This window comes from Hyaena hyaena, unplaced genomic scaffold (genome assembly GCF_003009895.1).
Source record: "Hyaena hyaena isolate Hyena2069 unplaced genomic scaffold, ASM300989v1 scaffold_409, whole genome shotgun sequence".
Taxonomy (NCBI): Eukaryota; Metazoa; Chordata; class Mammalia; order Carnivora; family Hyaenidae; genus Hyaena; species Hyaena hyaena.
Genome location: NW_024081046.1, coordinates 917,725 through 938,914, shown reverse-complemented (window position 1 = coordinate 938,914; position 21,190 = coordinate 917,725). Strand labels below are relative to the sequence as shown.

Genomic DNA, 21,190 nt, shown 5'->3' with positions numbered 1-21,190 from the left:
GGAGGAGGAGGGAGGAGGAAGCAGGAGGAGGAGGGCGGAGGAGGAGGGAGGAGGAGGAGGGAGGAGGAGGAGGGAGGAGGAAGCAGGGAGGAGGAGGAAGCAGGGGGGAGGAGGGAGGAGGAGGAGGAAGCAGGGGGGCGGGGGGGGAGGGGCCCTGAGCCCTGCCCCAGCCGCGTGCCCAGGGGCTCCGGAGGATGCACCCTCCGCAGGGGCGGCCAGGCCTTGGTGGAGCGGTGGGTGGGCTTGAAGACACCCCCCCCCCCGTGGTTCACGCCTTCCCTGGAATCGCGACCCTGCCACGGCTTTCATCGGCTGACAGCTCGGCGCAGGCGGACATGCAGACCCTCTGAGAGCGTGAAATCGGAAACAAAGGAAGGCTCCAGTGTAATTTCAGCCCCAGATGCTCGTGGCCCGAGTCCGGCCAAGCCAACAGAAGTCAGCAGAAGGAATGGACTGAAAGGTCCCCAGCCTTCAAGGGGGGCCGGGGAGCCGGGGGCAGGGCGGCCCTTCCTCTGGAGGACAGGAGCCGGCCGACGCCCAGGGCTCGGGGCGCAGCACCAGCCGCCGCGGGCGGGCCAGCAGCGGGGCCTGGGCCGCGGTCCCCAGGACCCTCCGACACACAGCTGCGATGAAACGCGCTGTGGAGACAGAGTGAAGCGAAGCGGTCAGCCGGGGACCAGTGTCCCAGGCAGCGTCGGCATCAGGGAGGGGCCGCGGACGCCTTCGGAAGCCGGGAGGCTGCGCCCCGTCCCGCGCAGAGCAGAGCGCGGCGCAGGAAGCTGGGGCCGCGGTGACGAGCCGGCCTCTGCTGCCCAGAAAGGGGCGTGAAGCCGGCCCGAACGAGCTCAGAAACGGCAGGTGCGCACGTGCGTGCGGCCTTCTCCAGGGGCCCGGAGCTCCGTGCGCTCACAGGGGACGTCCTCCCCGGACACAGCGGCCCCACCTGCAGGCCCCAGGCACGCGGCCCAACGCCCCTCGCCCTCTGGGACCGGGGCTTTTTGCAGACAGGAGACCCGGACGCTGAGCTCCCAGTGGCGACTCCCACCCGGCTTCACCCAGGCTCGGCGGGAGATTTTACATCGTCTCCACGGGGTCTGCCCGTGTTCGGAACGGGGTGTCTGTTGGGCCGGAGCCCCATCGGCTACGCGGTTAGCACGAGTGCGCCCGACCCGGCCCCTCCGTCCCCCGTGGGCTGGTGTCTGGCAGTGACGGGCGTGGGTGCACTCAGGTCGCCGGCACGGGGCTGCTCCCCAGCCCTGGACAGTCTGCTCCCGTCCCGCGACTGGGCTTTCTTGCCCCGGCACAGGGCGCAGGCCGCCCTTCCCCGAACCACCATCGAGCAGAGGCATGTCAGCGGGTGGGGGCCTCACCACCCATCGCTCTCCTCGTTGTTCAGCCGATGGCTGAAAATGAGGGGCCGTGTGCAGAGGTTACAGCTGTCACCTCTCAGGCTGCGGTGACCAGAGAGCAGGGAAGCACTTCTGAAAGGCAGCTCACAAAGACCGCCCGAGTGCCTGACGTACGTTCTCCTTAAAATGAGTTAATGGGAAGCCGTTACCTTTTTACACAGCTGGCTCCAGGGAATAATGTCATGTTACGATGCGGAAAGTCCCCCCAGGCACCGGCCACGAGGGCCACGCAGCGCCCGGTGGCAGCACCGTGGCCCCAGTCTCGCGCCCCACTGCCTGCACACACCTGAGTCGAGAGTACAGACACCTCCGAACCCACCGGCGGGTCAGCCTGGGCGGGTGTGGGGCTCAGGGTCCTACACGAGCTCCCTGCCGCGCCGCACAGAGACTAGCGCATCGGGTTCCGACAGGCACCCCCGGGCCCCAGACATTTATCTGAGTGCCGGGGACACAAGATAAGCGCTGTCGGGCCCCGTGATTACTGCTCTGGCTGCCGTGTGCCTGCAGATGTTATTCTGCGTCGTGAGCGTACTCAAGAGCTGTAACAGGGAGCCACCACTACTTCACGGCACTGAAGGTTCTGGAATGGAAACTGGCAGCTTTAAAACTTGCCTTGGTCCCTGGTATCCTGCGCATCTAAGGGAAAGTGCTCAGGAAGGAGCATCTCACCCAGTGCTCTCTGACCGTCCCCGCTGGGCGTGGGCTCACGGGGCACCGAGCAGCGGCGCCCACAGCGGCAAGGACACACCGGGGCACACCCAGCCCTGGCGACAGCACGTGTCTCTGGTGGGAGAGAAGCGGTATGAGTTCTTTGGCCTCCTTCCTTGTCACGCTCAGGCGCACACACGTGTGCACAGGTGGCAGATGTGTATGTGAACACACATGCCTGTGTTCAATGCACGCACGTGCCAACGAGGCACACCAGGGCACACCCAGGACACACTCACATGCTCAGCTCCTGAGAAGCAAAGGGAGAAGCTGCAGGCGACAGGGGTGGTGCCCACGGACAGCTGTCGTTCCGCAAGTGTCCCCGTGCTGGTCCCCCTGGTCTCAGGGTCAGGATGGCCTGCCCGACAGAGAGCAGCCCCGGACGGGGCCGGGGGCCTGAGGGCTGAGCAGGCAGCCTGACTGGAGAGCACCCTGGGGTCTTGTCCTCAATCTGGAAAGGCACCCGCTGCCTCCAGCAGGGACTGTCCCCAACGGTCCGTCCGCTGCCCTGTTCGTGCTAACCTCCAGGGGCCCTTCTGGTGGGCTCTCTGTCTCTTTCGAAGGTTTTCCCACCAAATCCCTGCACTCCCAGGGGGAAAGACATCTGTTACTAAGTGTGGGGGAAACACAACCTCTGAGGGGCCCCGAGGTGCTGGGGCTGCTGCAGCGGGGGCCTGGGGGGCCAGCAGGGGGTCATGGGGAGGCGCTGTTATGAGGGTTATGTCAGCTGCCACGGCGCCTTCCCCGGCTTTGTTTCAGACTGTGCGCTGTTCACCCAGAACAACAACACACCATAAAGACCCTTTCATCTCCCCGGACGGCGCCCGCGAGCTCCCTGCTAGCCTGGCCACGAGGGCAGGCGCTAAGGAAGCAGCGCTGGGCAAGCCCGTGGCGGTTCTGAGCCCACGCGGGACCCCGCGGCCCGGGTTCTGGAAGGAAGGCAGGTGTGTGCCATGCGCACAGCTCCAGCTGGGGAGACCGGATGCGCTCCTGGCCTGGTCTCTTGGGGACACCCCGGGACACAGCAGGGCAGGCAGGGCAGGACCCCCGGCCCGGGCGCTCCCTCCTCGAGCCGGCGCAGGCCACACGCCGCCACGGAGCCTGCCTGCCACCGTCGTAGAGCCCCGTGGGCCACGCTGACCTGGAAAGCAGTGGCCCCTGAAGCACCACCCAGCAGGACAGACACACAGATGCCTCACACACCACTGAGCACAGAGCCGCCCACGAAGCAGAAAATCAAGTTCTCACAATAGGGGACGGGTGAGGGTGAAAGCCCCTGATGCTTTTGTCTTTTTTTCCTCTTTTTCTATCATTAAGGCAGTAATTATTTTGACATCAATGTACCAGTTGGAAATACCAGCTAATGTTTGTAAGGCCAACTTCCTGGCAAAAAATCCCCTAAATGTGAGACCAGAACAGTCATAATTATGATGTTATGTAGTTTGTTTTAGGTTTAGGTCTGTTTGTTGCAGGCGCTATACCAAAACGGACCAGATAAAGTCTCTTTTTTTAAAACAGCAACTAAATCTAATGACTTAGGTAAGTAAATTTGCTGCTTTAAACTATGAGTCTTAAAAAGCCACACAAACAAGCCAAGTGCAGGCTAAGGTGCCGGCATGAGCTCCCCACTCATTGCTGCACCTTCTGGAGTCTGCTGATGCGAGAGGTGCCCAGAGCTCGGGAGGCCGCCAGCACGCCCAGCCCCGTCTATACCGACGCCCAATTCAGAACAGAAACCCTCAGGACCACAGCGTGTGCTAGCGACACAGAGGACGAAGCTGTCTGCACATTTAAACCTGCACCATCTCAGAGATGGCTAGGGGTCTGTGAAAGCATTATTCCCCCCGAGGCTTCTCCAGGCACTTCACGAGGGCCGGGGGCTGGGGGCCAGGGGGGGGAGATGGGGCCAGGGGCTGGGGCCTGGGGCTGGGAGCTGGGGGCCAGGGGTGGGGAGCTGGGGCCGAGGGCTGGGGGCTGGGGGCTGGAGGCCGGTGGTGGGGAGCTGGGGCCGAGGGCTGGGGGCTGGGGCCGGGGGCTGGGGGCTGGGGGCCGGAGGTGGGGAGCTGGGGCCGAGGGCTGGGGGCCGGAGCTGGGGGCTGGGGGCTGGGGGCCGGGGGCTGGGAGCTGGGGCCGGGGGCTGGGGGCCGGGGGATGGGGCCGGGGGCCGGGGCTGGGGGTGCGGAGGTGAGGCTGGGGTCTGCTTCAACGAGCTCACGGGAGAGCAGACGCGAGCCACCATGCTGCCTGGCGCTCCTGTGGGCACAGTGACTGTGCAGGCTGGGCGGCTCTCAGAGGGCCTCCTGGGTGCTGGCAAGGGCGGGAAGGGTGATGCCCTCTCAGGCCGAGTGGGAGCACCCTCCCCAGGACGCGGGTGCCCTGGGGAAAGGCGGGTGGTCTGGGGACGGTCTGGCCGTACCCCTCTTGCTGGCTGTGGTCTTTGGTGGTTTTGTGATGCAGGGGGTGGGCTCTGCTGTGGTTCCTTCCGGCTCCTTCCCAGGCTGGCGCTGTCAGTGCTGGGCCGCCCCTCCCAGACGGGTCCTGAGGACCTGGGTCCCGATAGGCCCACCTGGCACCTGGGCACACGTGCACGTGACAGTAAGCGGCAACTGGTTTTCAAAACGGCCGCCGGCCTCTAAAAACGCATCCATCACCATCGCTGTCAGGGATGGAGGACGGCAGGTGGGCGTGTGGCCGGGCCTCGCAGAGACGGGAGCGCCTGGCACTGCTGTCACTCTTTGTCACTGTGGCCAGCTGAGCGCCCCAGCTGCCAGTTGCCACAGGGCAAGGCATAAAACATACCCTCTGGGCGGCCCTGCCGGCAGGCTGAGCCCGAGGCTGCGTTAATAATCAGCTTCATGACGTACGGCCTGTTGGACGGCACGTGACAATCGTGTTCAATCTGTGTATGTTTTAATTACGGCTTCAGCGGAGCCGAGTCCCGTCGCAGCACCGTCTTCTCAGTTCTGTGCCGCAAGCATGTTGCTGTTCATCTGCATCTGAGACAGGAAGCCGCTAATTCCCGGGGGACGGGCTCCCCCGCGGCGCGGCTCTTTCCAAGGCTGGTGCCGGGCAAGACTTGGCCCCCAGAGCCACCCGCTCTACCAGTGACTTGGTTTCCCCTCCTGCACTCGGGGGCCTGGGTGACCCCCACCGGGAGCCCCCCTGCTCTGCCCTCAGGAGGCACAGGGGCAGCCTGAGCTTCCCGGAGGCTACATCTGCCTGCTGGCCCCTCGCTGTTTCAGAGACAGATTTGCCAGTGAGCACGGGGGCAGCACCCAGGAGGCGAGGAGCCCCGGACACCCCAAGTCCAAGGAGACTGACCTTGCCACCCTACGTGGGGCTCACCATAAAACCCCAACCCAGTCTGGCGGTGGCTTCTCACACAGCAGCGCTCAGCATAACCACGAAGTGACCGCGGAGTCCCTCCTGGACACCTCCTTAGGCCTCCTCACCACACACAGCTGGGCACAGTCCACAACGTTCGGGGTCCCCTGCACGCTGACTTCGGGAATCTGAGGACTGTGCGTGGGCGGGCTGCCTCCTTGAGAACAGGGGTCGAGGTCAGCATAGCCTTCTCCCCCGGTCCCCAGGACCCTGTCTGCAGGCACTGAATGTGGGTGTCCGTAACTGGCTGTCCCAGGAGGGGGCACTCTGCCCAGACTCCACCCAGGTGGAGAGGAGCGGGGACGGTGCCAGGCCCAAGCCCAGGCTGGCCGGGGGCAGCGTGGGTCGAGGTCAAGCCCCAGTGGGCTTCCCCCTGACCTGTGCTTTCCTGGGCCATGCTGCGCTCTGGAAGGAAAGGTCAGGCGCCCCACTCCTCTCCTCGGCGGGTTGGAAGGGGCAGAGAGCAGTCTGAGGTCCTGGAGGGGATGGACAGAGGACACTCCACCCCCGTCCGTGGCCCCTCCTGGGGCCCACGCCCCAGTGCCCACCCGGGGCTGTACCGCCCCCTTGGCCCATCTACACTGCCAAGGGCATTGATGCCCCCAGACCACGCTTAAGAACCCGACAGGACCCCATGGCTCCCAGCCAGGCCTTGCCCAAGGTCACAGACACAGCTGCATCCACAACAGGGCTCCCCACGCAAGGGGGGGGCTTCCGAGAACAGGCTCGCGGGAAGCACAGACCGGCCGACGCTTTTCTCAGGCTGCTCTTGGGACCCCCAGGAGGGCGGAGCGGACGAGGCGTGGGACTCGTGCCCCAGGCGGGCCGGGCCCCGGGGCAGTGCCACCCCCTGGGCAGACCCACCCATGGCCCCCTGGCACCCAGGAACACTGCCACGCGGGCTCGGGCCCCGCGCCCACCCCGCCACGCCACAGGCACGCGGGAAGTACCGGCGGGACACACATGGGAGAAACACCAGCTCTGGGGCAGCCGACCGTGGAGCCGTAACCAGAATCAGCACCACGCCCGCCACGGGCGCCTGTGGAACAGGCCCCGCCCACCCAGGCCCTGGGAAGGAAAACGCAGCTCTGCTCCCCCCGGGGCCACGGAGCCGCCCCAGGCCCCGCGGACTTTCTATCTATTCCCCGCGGGCTGTGAGGACACAGCAGAGACAGGGGAATGTGGCCGGCGGCAGTGCCAGAAAGCCCGACAGCCCACAGGACCCCACGGCTCTGATGACACGCATGTTCCGGAAACACGGAGGCGCGGTGCAGCCCAGAGGCGACGGCAGCCACGACATCCACGTCACGTGAGAGGCAGGCGTCCTGCGTGCACAGCCGTGGGGGTGACGCAGGCTCGACTTGTCGTGCTTCTCAGGCTGTGGTCCCCAACCCAGGGGCCTGGGGTGCTGGCCGGTCCCTGTCACACCCTCGTTACACGGGCCCGAGAGGGACCTGGGGCTTGCTGGTGCCCGCCTGCGGCCCCGGATGCACATCTGCAGAGGCCGGACTCGGGCCCCAGCCCAGGCTTCCTGAAGCTTCTCCACAACCGTCCTCTGAGGCCCTGACCGCTGTTCGCCCAGCCTGACTCAGGCTCTCGGGGAAGTGGGCAGAGTTTTCTCTGGTTCCCACAAAATTTCTATCAGTTGTTTTTACAGTTAAAAACTCCCTTAAAAAGCCAAGGCTTTTTAATGCCATACCATTAGCAGATTCTGATTTTCCAGAAGAGGTGTTTACGTGGTATTTTACGATTCAATAACTTAAGGCACCTTAACTAATGCTTTTGAAATTAATCACCAACAAAATGAATTTGTTCTTTTTCACTTAAATTTACTTTCAGGCACACCTCTGCCAAGAAGTGCATTTACTGCGTCAGTGCTCAGTCTGTCGGGTGGTGGGAGAAATGTCAATCCAGCATCACATGCCGTCACGGGTGGAAGCGCGTCCCCGAAAGTTCACGTCCACCCTGACCTCAGAACGTGACCTTATTGCAAAGCAGGGTCTTTGTAGCTGTCACTAGTTAAGGGTCTCGAGGGAGAATCAGGCTGGATTTAGGGGAAGCCCCAAGGCCAACGACTGGGGTCCACATGAGGGACCAGTGAGGACAGGGCGGGGGAGACGTCGTGTGGGGACGGTGAGGGACAGCCAGACCACCCGACTTCGAGTGCCAGGTTCCAGGCTGAGAACACGCGTGGGTGGCCCCCGTCACAGCGGCCCAGGCCCCATCATGTGGCAGCGTGGACAGGCTGTGTGGGGCCCCCTGTGTCCCAAGTGTTTACTCAGGAACGGGTATGAGATTGGTTAGAACGTTCTCGGTGAGCAGCACGTGTGTGAGGCCGGCCCGGAGGGGCCCGGAGACCTGGCAGTGACGCAGGGGTGTCTGGGGTGGGTCGCCCGGCAGGTGGGGTTGGTGGTGGTCGGGGACGTCACCCGCCGTGCTGGGCACCAGGTTCTTCCGGGCTGTCAGTCCGATTCTCAGAGCCACTGGATCTTTCTTTGGGAAGAGTGAGGCGCCCACGCCTGCTTCCTCGGTTAACTCTGAGGCCTCGGCTTCTCACGCTCCGAGGAATCTTCACAAGCAGCTGATACTTGTGCTGATGCTGCCCAGGGAACTGGTCTCGAACGCCGCAGTCAAAATCTTCATTTGACCAAGAGGTCCTTAAACACCCTATGCTCAAAATCATATTCCGTACGCTTGGAATAAAAATCTCCCATAAATCTGCCTTATTTACACAGCGGCCCCTATGCAAAAAGGTAATTGAAAGTTTTGTCAAATGAACAGCTGTTTATCCTTAGGTTTTCAAGAGCCACGTGCACATGAAATTCCCCCCAAAATTAAAGGACGGATCGTAGGCGCACTTGTTTATTTAACGTGCAAATAACTCAGCTAAAGCCCACGGACTTCCCTCCCCGTCGCCCCCACCGCCAGCACCGCTGGGAAGAGCCGCTGCTGCCTCACCTTCCACAGAGGCTTCTCTGACCTTCCAAGGCCTCCACACATCCTCCTCATCCCTGGTGGGAGACCAGTCTCCCCACGGTGCGCCCTGGGCCTCCCTGCTGAGTCTGCCGTGGCTCAGCCTCGGGTCCCCAGGACCCTCAGCCACCTGCGGACCCCCGGGCCTCTCCAGCACAGGATTTGGGCGCACAGAAATGCGTACGCCAGGACTCGAGGACGTGTGGATTTATTAGCTGACCTCCGTGAGGGAGGGGCTGCACAATACACAATTATTACTTTTCCCGGTACTTAACGCTGTACTTTGCACCTGACGTCATACAGGTGTGCAGAGGTGGGGAGGGGCCCGCAGGGGTGTGGGAACTGAGCCTCTCACCTTCCAGCTCCTCAAGCGCAGGCGGCCCCACCTCCGCTGGGCGGGCGCTGGCTGCCACCACCTGCCCCAGGAGGGCGGGCCCCGAGCTGCTGGGGCGGGGAGGGGGGGCGGGGGGGCGGGCCCCGAGCTGCTGGGGCGGGGGGGGGGCGGGCCCCGAGCTGCTGGGGCGGGGGGTGGAGAGGCTGACAGAGGACAGGCTGGGGGCCCAGGGCAGGGCCCGGTGGGGTCAAGGAGGGGCAGGCACATGTGTGCTGCTCTGCCCCTTCTGAAGATCAGCCATCGTGGAATCTCCTCCTAAAAACAGCTTTTCAAATAAGTCCTTATCTGTCAGGAAATTGTGACGGGAAAGTAATCAGAACGACACCCTCTCGTCTTTTCCCGCAGGAAGGGGGACAGAAAGCTGGAGAAACGTTAAAACTCGGGTGGCCCGTGGGACGGCGCTGCTTACGGACCCTGGAACAATACGGGCTATTGGCAACTTAAAGATTCTGGAAGTTCCTTAGTGGCTTAGAGAAAAACGTGTCCGCTCTTAGGAGAACCTCCCCCCAACCCCAGGACAGACCCTGCCGTCTGCTGTGACCGCCTGTGTGCTGGAGCCTCTTCTTTTAGGAAACGGGACAAGTCGGGGGGTGGGGGGCACGCCAGGAGGCAAAGACAGCCCCCAGCCGGTTCCGCTAGCCCGCAGCCCACAGCCGTCCCCCTGGGGGGCGCCGCCCGAGCTCGGCTCCCTAACCTAACAGGCCGGGGAAGCGTCCTTCAGGCGCCCTAATGCGCCACGCCGTGCTCTTCCAGCTGCAGCCAGCTCCGCGGCCCAGCACCCGCCGCGCTCCCACACCCCCTGCACGCTCGCTCTCAGGGCAGCTCCCGCCTGGCCAGCTTCCGTGTCTTTCGAAGGATCTTTACTTTCCTGCAGGCGGCTCTGCAGTGAGGAGAGGGAAGGGTGGGCGAGGGGCTGCTCCGTGCACGGCAGGCTCACCGTCCTGAGCACCAGTGGGAAGCAGCACCAGCGCAGAGGCTCAGGGCCTCACAAAAATGTGGCTTTTCAACCCCCAGTGGCCAGAAATTAACGGCGGCGGCGGCCTCTGGCGAGGGCACGGGCCCCACAGCGTCAGACACAGGAGCAGATGAGGCTCCCTGCGGGGCCTGGGACCTGGGCGATCAGCGCCCCAGCCTCAAAGTGAGGAAAGACAAGGCGGCAGAGCCAGGGGCCACACTGGGGGCCGCAGCCCCCTCCTCCGCGGGCTCCCCTCCCGTCCAGGCACGGCCACCACGCAGCCGGAGTCACACGCGGAGCGGCCGGCACGTGAAGTAAACCATCAAACGAGAGGACTTGAATACCGTTGTTCATCTCTGTCAACCAAAGGGAGACCTGCAGCGACCGGGAGCAGGCGCGTCTGTCTTTAAGGAGCAGCCTCGCAGCGGACGGGCGAGCCATGTGCGGCGGTGGCTGTGATGGTGATGCCGACAGGGCGGCCGCCATGCGCCCCCGGAGAGCTGCCCGGTGGGGGCTGCCCCGCCTCCCCGTGCAGGCCGGGCACAGGCGGCGGGGTCACGGCCGCGCGGGTGGAGGAGGCGCTCCTTGGTCACACGGCGGGGACCCACGCGGCCGAGGCTTCCCGTCTGCACCTGTCCTTAGCGGGCATCCCGCACACCTGGGACACACATGGCCTCCAAGCCCCCGAGGGGCGAGGGGACCACAGATTTTTCAGTGAAAGACAACCACTGGCCTCCAGCATGCGCCTTCCCGTCGGCGCAGGAGGAGCCGCCTCTCCCACTGGCTGCTTCGGTTTCTAACGGCCGAAAACGGCCCTCACGGCAGGACATCGGGTCTGCCGTTTGATGACGGTCACCTGATCAGCTTCAGGAGGCTGAGGGACTCCGTTTCATTTCAAATAACGGTCCCCTTTGCAACAGTGAAACATTTCTATTAGGAATTTTGTCCCTAAACATGGTCAGTGAGATCGGCAAGGATGCGCTGGTCCACGAAGCCCAAACACGGCCTCTGCAGCTTTCCCCAAACCCGCCGAGCGCGGCGGAGGCTCCCGACGCGGCCGGGAGCGGGTGCCTACCTCCACCACGGACTTGGAGTCCAGCCGGAAGTTGAAATCTCCGAACACAAAGTAGGACACCTTCTCGAATCGCTGGTCGATGATTCTGAGAGGAGAGAAGGAGACGACGTTACTGCCACGTCCCCCCTGCACCCCAGACAGCACTGCAACCCCCCTGCGCCCCCAGACAGCACTGCGACCCCCCTGCACCCCCAGACAGCACCGCGACCCCCTGCACCCCCAGACAGCACTGCGACCACGCCGCACACCCCCAGACAGCACTGCGACCCCCCTGCACCCCAGACAGCACTGCGACCCCCCCTCCCCCCCAAAAAGCACAGCGCCCCCCCCCACACCCCCCANGCGCGGCGGAGGCTCCCGACGCGGCCGGGAGCGGGTGCCTACCTCCACCACGGACTTGGAGTCCAGCCGGAAGTTGAAATCTCCGAACACAAAGTAGGACACCTTCTCGAATCGCTGGTCGATGATTCTGAGAGGAGAGAAGGAGACGACGTTACTGCCACGTCCCCCCTGCACCCCAGACAGCACTGCAACCCCCCTGCGCCCCCAGACAGCACTGCGACCCCCCTGCCCCCCCAGACAGCACCGCGACCCCCTGCACCCCCAGACAGCACTACGACCACGCCGCACACCCCCAGACAGCACTGCGACCCCCCTGCACCCCAGACAGCACTGCGACCCCCCTGCACCCCAGACAGCCTGTGACCCCCTGCACCCCCAGACAGCACTGCGACCCCCCTGCACCCCCAGACAGCACTGCGAACCCCCTGTGCCCCAGACAACACTGCACCCCCCGCGCCCCCAGACAGTACTGCGACCATGCCGCACACCCCCAGTCAACACTGAGACCCCCCTGCACCCCAGACAGCACTGTGACCCCCTGCACCCCCGGACAGCACTGCGACCCCCTGCACCCCCAGACAGCACTGTGACCCCCCTGCACCCCAGAGAGCACTGCGACCACGCCACACACCCCCAGACAGCACTGCGACCACGCCGCACACCCCCAGACGGTGCTCGGCTCTCAGTGTGGACAGGTCCTCACATCGGGGCCCGGGCGCAGCTGGTGGGTGGCCCAGCCCGTGCGGGGGAAGAAGGGGCCAGGAGAGAGGCTCTCCCTGGGAGCTCGCAGGGGAAGGGGGTCTGCACGCACCGCCCAGGGGGATGTAACGTGAGCTCCCCAAGTATCTGTGCCGCCCCATTTCCACGTTTCAAAGGTATAAACTGCACCTGTTTTTTTAAAGCGAGGCTATCCCTTCCGTCCATCTTTCTCACGTATTTTAAACCAACCACAACCACTGCGTATCTTCCCGCTGAGCACCGCACACACGGAAGGTGTCGTCTGCCCACTGCGTCAGCTGCCCCCTCGCTCATGGCCGGAAAACTGCTCTGACCTCAAGTCCTCTCGATTAATGACCACTGTTCGCTTCTGATGGCAAAGCAAAGTGCTGGCTACTTCCGACTGCAAAGCAGAGCGAGAGCCATCGCTAATCAGGCGGCCAGCAGGACAGAGCTGGCTGGCACAGAGGAAGAGCCGCCTGGGGAGCCCATGTCAGTGCCGTGGCTCCACTCTACACTTGTGGGCAGAGCTGCGGGGTGCGGGGCGGAGGGTGTCCTTCCCACGGGCACGTCCCAGACAGACTAAAATAAGTCCCACCAGGCAGGCAAAGGCCAGGGGCGAGGACTTCACCAGACTGACTCAGAAAGTTCCACCAGCTACCCAGTAATGCCTCAGTGCCGGGGCCAGCCTGGGCACCATGCCTGGGCGCCGTGTCCCCCAGGCTCGTCATCCCTGCCTCGGGCGCCGTGTCCACGGGCTCAGGTGCTGCTTATGGACTCAGCCTTTTGTCACTTGATTTGTTAGCCTGAGAAACAGAAAGACAATCGCAAGACAACGTGCCACCTTCTCAGGCTCCGCAAGGTTCTTCTAGGTCACAGGAAGTGTCTGTGGGCCGCGGCTGGCAGCGAGGGGCTCACGGGACACACGGGGTCCTGGCGTCCGGGCTCCACAGATGCCGCGTGGCCCTGGAACCTCGAATCTGCAGGACGGCGTGTGGCAGACTCACCAGCACCCTGCAGCCCAGCGCATCTGCGGCACACGCTGCGTTCCCGCTGCGCAGCGCCCTGCGCCCCACCCCCACAGGGGCCACCTGCCTCATCAGGGACTGGTCGGAACCTGTGTTTCTGTTTCTACTTATTGCCGGCCTGTTTTTCTTTTCAATCCTTCCCCTTTGCCTTTTGAATTCCAGGAGCCTCCCCGTAAGCCGGCCGTCATCCACCTTCTGGTCCACGCCTGGTGTCCACGCCACTCACAGGGGTTTCTGCCCAGTTCGTGCTATAAGCCTTGTGTGTGTGTGTGTGTGTGTGTGTGTGTGTGCCAGCCTCTGGCCGTGCGTCCTCTCCAGAGGCCCCAGGCCCCTGACAGGCTCTCCCACCATCTTTAAGGCAGACTTTCGTGGTTAGCCTTTACCCCGTCTGCAATCACGGTGTGAAGCAGGGATCTCAGTTCATCGATTTTCCTGGCAGCCGATCGACCGCACCGTTTATTAAACCTGCAATGTTCTTCCCATTCAGTGTGTGCAGCACAAAGTTCCCCAACACACGGGTCCTTCTGAGATCTTCACCTGCCTGGTACGCTGGGGACGAAGGCCACCTTCTAAGTGACATCCTTCTTGCTGACTGTTCCTTTAAAAGTCACCTCCGCCGTTTTCCTTTCTCTTGCAGGTGAACTGCCGTGTTGTCTAGCTATGATCCAGAAGACACCCTGTCTTCCAACGTTTAATTGACACATAAATTTGAAGACAAAGGATGTGTTCAGTACTCCATCAATGTGCAGGCAACCTGGGGTTTCCTTCCTTTGTACAAATCAAACTTTTTAACTGAGGAATCACCCCTGAGAAGGAAGAGCATTGGGGTGCTGGTGGGGGTGCTGCTGCTGCAACCCCACGGGCTCAGGACCCCGCCCCCCCCCCCCCCCGCCAGCCAAATGGAACTGTGTGTGTGAACCCGGGAGGCAGCTGCTCCCCTCCATCACCAGCTGTGTCGGGCTCAGCGATGCCCCCTGCCTGCCCCACCTCCCGAGGCCGTTCCCACTGCCCCCCAACACCGTGCACTCTCTGCACCTGCTTCTCCCCACACAGCCCTTCCCGGTGAGGCTCCCTGGGCAGAGGCAGAGCCACCTGGCCAAGCTGGCTCCTTGGGCATCACTCTGCCAAGGCCTGGAGGGCGCATCAGGGGACCCCGTGGGTCAGAAGGAGCCCCGTCCACAAGATGGTTCCCTAATGCTTGTCTGCTGCTCACGCGGGGAGCCTGGAGCCTGGAGCCTGGAGCCTGTCGCCGCAGAGTCCAGGACGTGGCAATAAGGACGCTGGCCAATGCCTGGGGACCCCCAAAACCCCTTGCCCATTCGCGCTGTCAGTGGTCACAGCAGCGCCACTCAGGGTGCACACACCTCCTGGTCAGCACACGTGATCTCGTGCCCCTCAAAGCCTCTTCACTTTTCCTTTTTATTTTTTAAGAAAAAACAGAACCAAGGCAACACTGAGCTGTCTCTTGCTGAAGGAAGCAGGCGTCAGAGCCCACGAGTTTTGTCTTCACGATCCGGCAGCTTCCGTGTGCGGGACTCACGACCGCGCTGTCGACGCGCCTGCGCTCCTAGGGCTGCAAGCACGGGGCTTGCGGTAAACACTTCGGGCACCACCCGCAGAAACGGATGCAGGAGACGTGTGTGCACACCCACCACAAGCGGGGAGGGACAGCCGTGCCACGTGTACGCGGTGCGCCTGCACGCGGGGACACATCACATGCACGTGGCACGTGTGTGTGTACACACCAGTCACACACGTGTGTGCTGAGTCGTCTCTTACCAGGGTTCTTCCTCTACCCCCACCGCGGTGGAGACCCGCCGGAAGGGGGAACGGAGGCAGCGTGCGCACAGCGATTCTTAACTGTTTCCTGAGCCGACACCATCTCGTCACGTCTTTGCCTGAGGAAGCGCCATCTGTCCTGGTGCGAAACACCGGAAGTCGCCGTCTGCGCTGGAGCAAGGCCGGCACTTGTGTTTTCCGGGATCCGTGGAAGTTCAGAAGGCACGTGAAGCCACTGGGGTAGGGGCGCCACTCCAGGCCTCCGGGGTGCGTGGAGGCCGTGGCGGGCGCAGGCGGAGGAGACGGCGGCAGGGGAGGAAGCTCCGAGCCGGGGGCCACTGGCGGGGGGGTGGGGGGGCGTTTATGGGAGAGCAGAGACCTGGGCTCACATGCACAGGGCCTCCGGGGCGGGGGGGGGTGCTGGACACAGGCCACCCGGCCTCACCGGGCTCAAGGCATCGAGCTGAAGTGACGGTCCCAGCCCGACGGGAGGGGCCGGGGGCTGCAGGGGTGCAGACAGCTGACGGCCTGGCAGGGACTATGGGCGCTGGCCACTGCTGGCTGTAAACAGTACGATGCATTTGGAGGTAAACTCCTTCTTTAAAAAACTAACAAACTTCAGATTTAACATCTGAATGGAGTTCTAAAAGCTTCAGGGTGTCTAGAGCGAGAAAAGGGGAGCCTCCTAAGGCTTTCCCACGTCCACGGTGCACAGGGATGCCGGTGGCCCGTGACACTGTCCCCCCTGCCCCCCCAGAGCCCTGGCGAGGAGCCGGCGTGGCCCCTGCCGGAGTCTCCTCAGCAGAGCTCGGCTCTTGTAACACTATCATTAAAACCTAAACTGGATCCCGTTCCACGCCCGGCTCCTTCGGCTGTGATGGCCTGCGCTCATTAATAACAGCCAGTGTCTCCAAAGGTCGTGGCGCCAAGATGGAGGGGCTGTCACGGCCGAGGCAATCGCCTGAGTGCCAGGCCCGCTGCCCTCGCGGCTCACTTTTAATTTCAATATAGTGCCATTTGGACCAAGAGAAAAAAGTTGTTTTAAAATTAATTACCTTGTCAGACGCTATTATGATTAAAAAGTAGGCCCACATCAATATCATGTGCCTAATTCAGAAAGAGAATTACAAGAAGGGCCATAAAAATCAATTTTTTAGGCCTTGAAAACAGAGTCTCTTTCTGTTTTGACAGGGGATTTCATTATGTGACAAGCCACGCTGACGTGGGCCGTGTCACAAAGGCCCGCGCGCTGAGGAGGGGTCGCGGGCTCGGGTCTCGGGGAGTGAGCGGTGCCCCTCTGAGGATGGGGACGATGCCCCCTGATGGAAGTCGCAGCTCCGACACTCAGAAGCTGCAAGGCCCCTGGCCGGCGGCCTCGGAGCAGGCGGGTGTGCAAGCCGTGACCGTCCCGCGATGCACGGACGGCATGGACGGCTCCTTCTGTTTCTCTCCCGTTTCAGCTGCTGCACAGGGAGCCGGGGGGGGGGGGGGGGGGGGGGGGGGGGGTGCACGGGAGGCAGACACAGGAAGTGGGTCTCGGACAGGAAAACAGGAAGAATCTGTTGGAGGGGCCGTGCAGGGCAGGCCTCCACAGACCCCTGACGTCCCCTCGTGTCGGGCAGCGTCCCAACCAGCCACCAAGGGGCCTCAGTGTCAGGCCGTTGCCCGGCCTGCTAGGAGCACTCAGTGCGCAACGCACTCCCCAGGGCCAGGGTGCTGCAGCTCTGGCAACCCCAGGGTGTGCCAGCCGAGGGGCCTGAGGTGGGGGCTCCGTGGCTCGGCACTGGGGGCACCCCTCGGCCTGCTGGCTGTGGGAAGTGTGCGCAGGGGCCTCGGAGTGTCCTCGGTGGAGGGCAGCTTGCCGTCGGTGCTGGAGGCCCTCAGGCAGCAACCCACGCCCCCCCCCACCCAGCACCGCGCTCACAGCACGACTGGAGGGCACCCCCCCCAGCACCACGCTCACAGCACGACTGGAGGGCACCCCCCCCCGGCACCGCGCTCACAGCACGACTGGAGGGATCGCTGGGGCCGTGCTCAGCTCCCTGCACCTATTCTCAGTCTCATGCCCTTTAAATAGCGTCCAGATGTTAAGCACGCTTTTTCTGCACCAGGGCCGCCCGTCAAACGGCTCAGATGCTGCCACGAGCCACGGTGGACACGGAAGACCCTGGAGTGTCTGTGGAGAAGGCACAGGAGCCGGAGTCCGGGAGAACTGCTGGCAGACGCAAGACACGACGTGGAAACGCAAACCAGCCATGGCCCCCGGGCCAGGCCCAGGACCCCGGCGAGCCGCCCGCTCGGAGCGCAGAGTGGCTAGGCCACGGCTCGAGACATCGTCCTGTTGGCAAAACAGACAGACGCCAGCAAGAGAGGGGCGAGCAGAGGCGGTCAGGCCCGGACTCACGTGATGAGGCCAGAAGCCGCAGCTGCAGACGGAGACGCAAAGAACACGCAGCTACAGACGCTCACACGCGGGAAAAGGCAAGTAGCACATACACCGCTGCACGTGGCACGGGGTGCAGCAGCCCAGGACGGCGCACGCGGGTGTGGACAGGACACACGGACGAGGGGCAGCACCCACAAGGGTGTCGCGAAGGAGGGCAGGGCCAGGACCATGACCGCGGCCTCAGGAGGCCTGGGTTTCGTTTCGTAACAGAAGGGCACACAGGATGAACACGGAAGCACAGACGTGGGCTGCAGAGGGAGGCGCCCGCTGTCCTCGGGCCTCCCTGTTTCCTGGATGCTCGACCGCGTTCTCCAGAAGCTACGAGGACGTGCCACAGACACCGTTGCCTGTGTGTGGTGGGGGAGCAAGGGGCTCGCGGTGCCGCGGCCACACTGGGATCCACGCATCCCTGTGGGCTGCGTCCCCACCTGATGCTGTGAACACGCCGGTGGCACAGAGCCCGTGAGCTGAGCAGGCTCCAGGCTCTGACCCATGCAGCCCAGATGCCACGCTGTGTCGGACACACACACACACACACAGACACACACGGACATACACACGGACACATACACACGGACATACACACATGGACACACAGACACACAGACACGGACTCAGACACACACACAGACACACATGGACACACACACGGACACACACACAGACACACATGGACATACACACAGACACCAGACACACACACACACACACACACACACGGCAACGGCCGCCTTGGCTTCCAGGCCGTCGGACACCTGAGCACTGTGTTCACAGCCTGGAAGGACAGACTGAACCGCTCCCCCGGGTGCCCGGGGCAGGAGAGGAGAGGCGAGGAGCAGCGCCGTGGCCACGCGGACGGGGTGTCCCAAATGACCCAGACCCCACTCGCCTTTGCCTAGAGACGCAGTGACTTTTCTTGTGGCCGCTGGACAGCCAGGCGAGCTCTGGGAACGGCCCGCGGAGAAGCGTCTAGGCTGGAGGGTCTTTGAGCGGCTGACAGCTGACGGATGGCCGCCCGGGAGGCCACAAAGGGGGCTGTGTGGCGGGGCGCACCACGTCGCCTCTCCCTGGGAAACTAATTGCTCCCAATTGTTCACAGCAACATTATTTTTCTGGCGATCATTTCCTCTGAATGCCCGAAATGAGCATGAAGCAGCTCTTTTGCCTGGACATAAAAGTTAAATGTCCCAATGTTGATCAAATTAACTTCAGCGCCGTGACAATGGACTGTGTTTGTGAGAAAATAATGGGGGGACAACGGGGTGTTTTATGCCAGAATTTCACAGTTGTAATGTAAAATGTTTCTGTTGAACTAGGCCAGGCCACATCTCAAAGGGGACACAGAAGAGCCCTGTCACTTGTAGAAAAAAATCTCATCTCACGGCTGAGAGCTCGGGAGACATCAGGACATCGTGATGCTGGCAGCTCTGTGGGGCAGCGCTCCGCGGTCTCTGCTCCGCTTTGATCCCCCAAATGCTCCCGGCTGCCGCGCTCGGTGTCTGGAAGTGGGCAGAGCTGTCCCCACGGTTTGCCTGGAGATGCCTGGGGGGGAGGGGTCCCAAGGATGCACCGGGGCCCCGCGTCGCCCGCTCCCCAGCCTCTCCCGTGTTAGCGACACCCCGTGTTAACTAGCAGATGGTCTCCTCCAACCTCCCGTGAGGTTGAAAGAAAGCACCCAGAACGGTGCAGAAAGCATGAAGATCGTTACTGGTAATGAAAGTGGGGGGTTCCCCACGGGCTGCACTTCAGGACCCAAGGACCCATCTCCTGACGCCTCCAGGACCCCCTTCCGAGGAGGCCCAGGCTGGTGCCAGCGTCTGCACCACCACCATGTGCTGCACAGAGGCACTCTGCGGCGCCCAGCGTTGGCACCGTGGGGGGCACACGCTTCAGACAGGGACTCTGTCTCCCAAGTTTCTTTAGAGTAAGCTCTTATTCTGGAATAATCTTCGATTTCCAGGAAGGTCACACACATGGCACTGAGTGCCTCAGTTTCCAGCCGGCACTCCCCCCACCAGCGCTCAGGGTCGGGGAACCAGGCGCAAGGGCCACCACTCGTGGGTCTGATGCCACGGGGAGACTAAGCCGGGGAAAGGTAGGCTCCCCTCTCAGGAGCCTCCTGGCCACCCCCCTGCGTCCCCAGAGCGCGGTAGACAATGCTCCCGGAGGTTCCCAATGCCGTGAATGGGGCACTGTTGGTGGCATTGTCTTCCCCACCGGCAGAGCAGAATGCAGTCTGCTGGTGGCCGCCAAAAGGTTAGCCGCGCGATGAAAGGCCGGCCCGTCACTCATCGCTCCTACAGAGCCGCCCTTTGTGCGGGGCGGCCCGGCCCTGCGCCGCGGAGGCCCGGATCTGCGGCTGGCTGCGCGCCCCACAGGAGCCATTCATGGGAATGCAAAGTTGCAGAGAAGTTCCCGGAACCCAGAGGCTGCTTCCCGCAGGCCGCGCAGGGACAGCCGTTGGGGGCAATGACACGTTTTCATGCCCCGACTGCTGTCACCAAGACAGGACTGTCCAGGGCTCCGCGGGAGGTCCCAGCAAGCCGGTGCAGCCAACACGGAGCCATCAGGCTGGAAGGCCGGCACGTGGCTGCACCTCGGGCAAGGTCCTCACTCCCAGCCACGGGCTCGCCATCCCGTCCACAGCGCCCCGGCCGAGCAGCTCGGTGCAGGGAGCCGGCCACGGCTCTTTCGAGGCGACCCCCGCCCAGTGTGCTGCTCCTGCACATCTCACATACCCGCACATCCCTGTCTGGCCTCCTACGACCAGATGGCCTTCCAGCCCAGGCGCTGACGGCTCAGCGCCCACCTGAGTGTTTGAATCCGCTCGGGCAGGGCTGGTGTTCTCAGTCACCAGGGGCCTCCAGTGTGGCACTGCTGAGGCCTGCATGTGGGGGGCCCTCCAGAGTGGGCCTGGGTGAGAGCAGGGGAGGGGGAGGCCCATCTCGGGCGGTCATGGGACAGGCAGCCGTGCTGGGATACAGAGCCCGGACCCACTCGGTGTGCCCGGAGTTCGGGCTGGCTCAGGCCCCCTCCACGGGTCCACCATCCCCCCAAGTCAGTCCCACCTCTGCTCCCAGCTCAGCCTGAGCCTGGGAGGCCCCTGAGGGCCCCCGAGAGTAGCCAGCACAGAACCTGTTCTGGGAGGAAGGCCAGGCCCTCCGTGTGCATCAGCAATAGCAAGAGAACCAGAGCCTGGTGTCCTACGCTCACGGCTCCTGCGTGTGGCCAGGTGGGGCGAGAACCCGGATCTCAAGGTCCCTGGAGGTGAACTCATGGCCACCGTCCCACACCTTCCAAGTCCCCGTCCAGAGCGCGTCCCTGCAGAAGCCCATGAGGAATCCAGGAGGACCAGGCACACGGGGGTGAGGCCCCACGCAGGCCGGGCCCAGGCGGGGTATCCACGGGGAGGGTCAAATGTCAGAGTCTAAACCACTGGCACATTTATGCAGACGCCGCACAGGGGTGGGGAGTGCGGCAGGGGCCCCGGGGAGATCTGAGTTCGCTTGTGCAGAAATGGGGAGACCTTGTCTGGTAGTGACCACTCTCCCAGGCCCGGGAGGGTCACTGACATCACTCAGAACACAGTAGCTGGTGGGGGACGGCTTCCTCGGGGGACTGGGCAGAGCCTGGCGGCCCCGGGCACTCATGCCACTAGGCTGAGCCTCAGCAAAGGTCCGTCTGCAAACCAGGAGGGGCGCTGGGCCACGACCAAATATAACCTGTCAGCTGGGGTGCGGGGGGCTGCCCTTCCTTCCCAGATGCCTGCCAGCCCTGACCCCGCAGAAGGTCACACACAGAAGGGTCACAGACAGGTGCCGGGCCCCATGGGGCCCAGGGTGGGAAGGTCCTGAAAATCAGCCTGGAGGGGGAGCGAGGACAGATTGGAGCGAGGGTGGTTGGCGGGAGCCTGGGCGGGGGGGCACGGCTCGGAAGACCCCCGAGGCCCCCCCCCAGGCCTGCCGCCCCCCCCCCCCCCC

General features: G+C 63.4%; 1 protein-coding gene across 3 annotated transcripts in view; it reads right to left on the bottom strand.

Moving 5' to 3' along the window:
• The window catches only part of INPP5A (inositol polyphosphate-5-phosphatase A), a 167,017-nt gene that overhangs the window by 27,103 nt on the left and 118,724 nt on the right, over positions 1-21,190 (bottom strand). For all 3 annotated transcript variants that reach the window (XM_039252392.1, XM_039252394.1, XM_039252393.1), the window contains exon 9: positions 11,283-11,367. In XM_039252392.1, the coding sequence (XP_039108323.1) occupies positions 11,283-11,367 (85 nt within the window). The remainder of the gene's footprint in view (positions 1-11,282; positions 11,368-21,190) is intronic.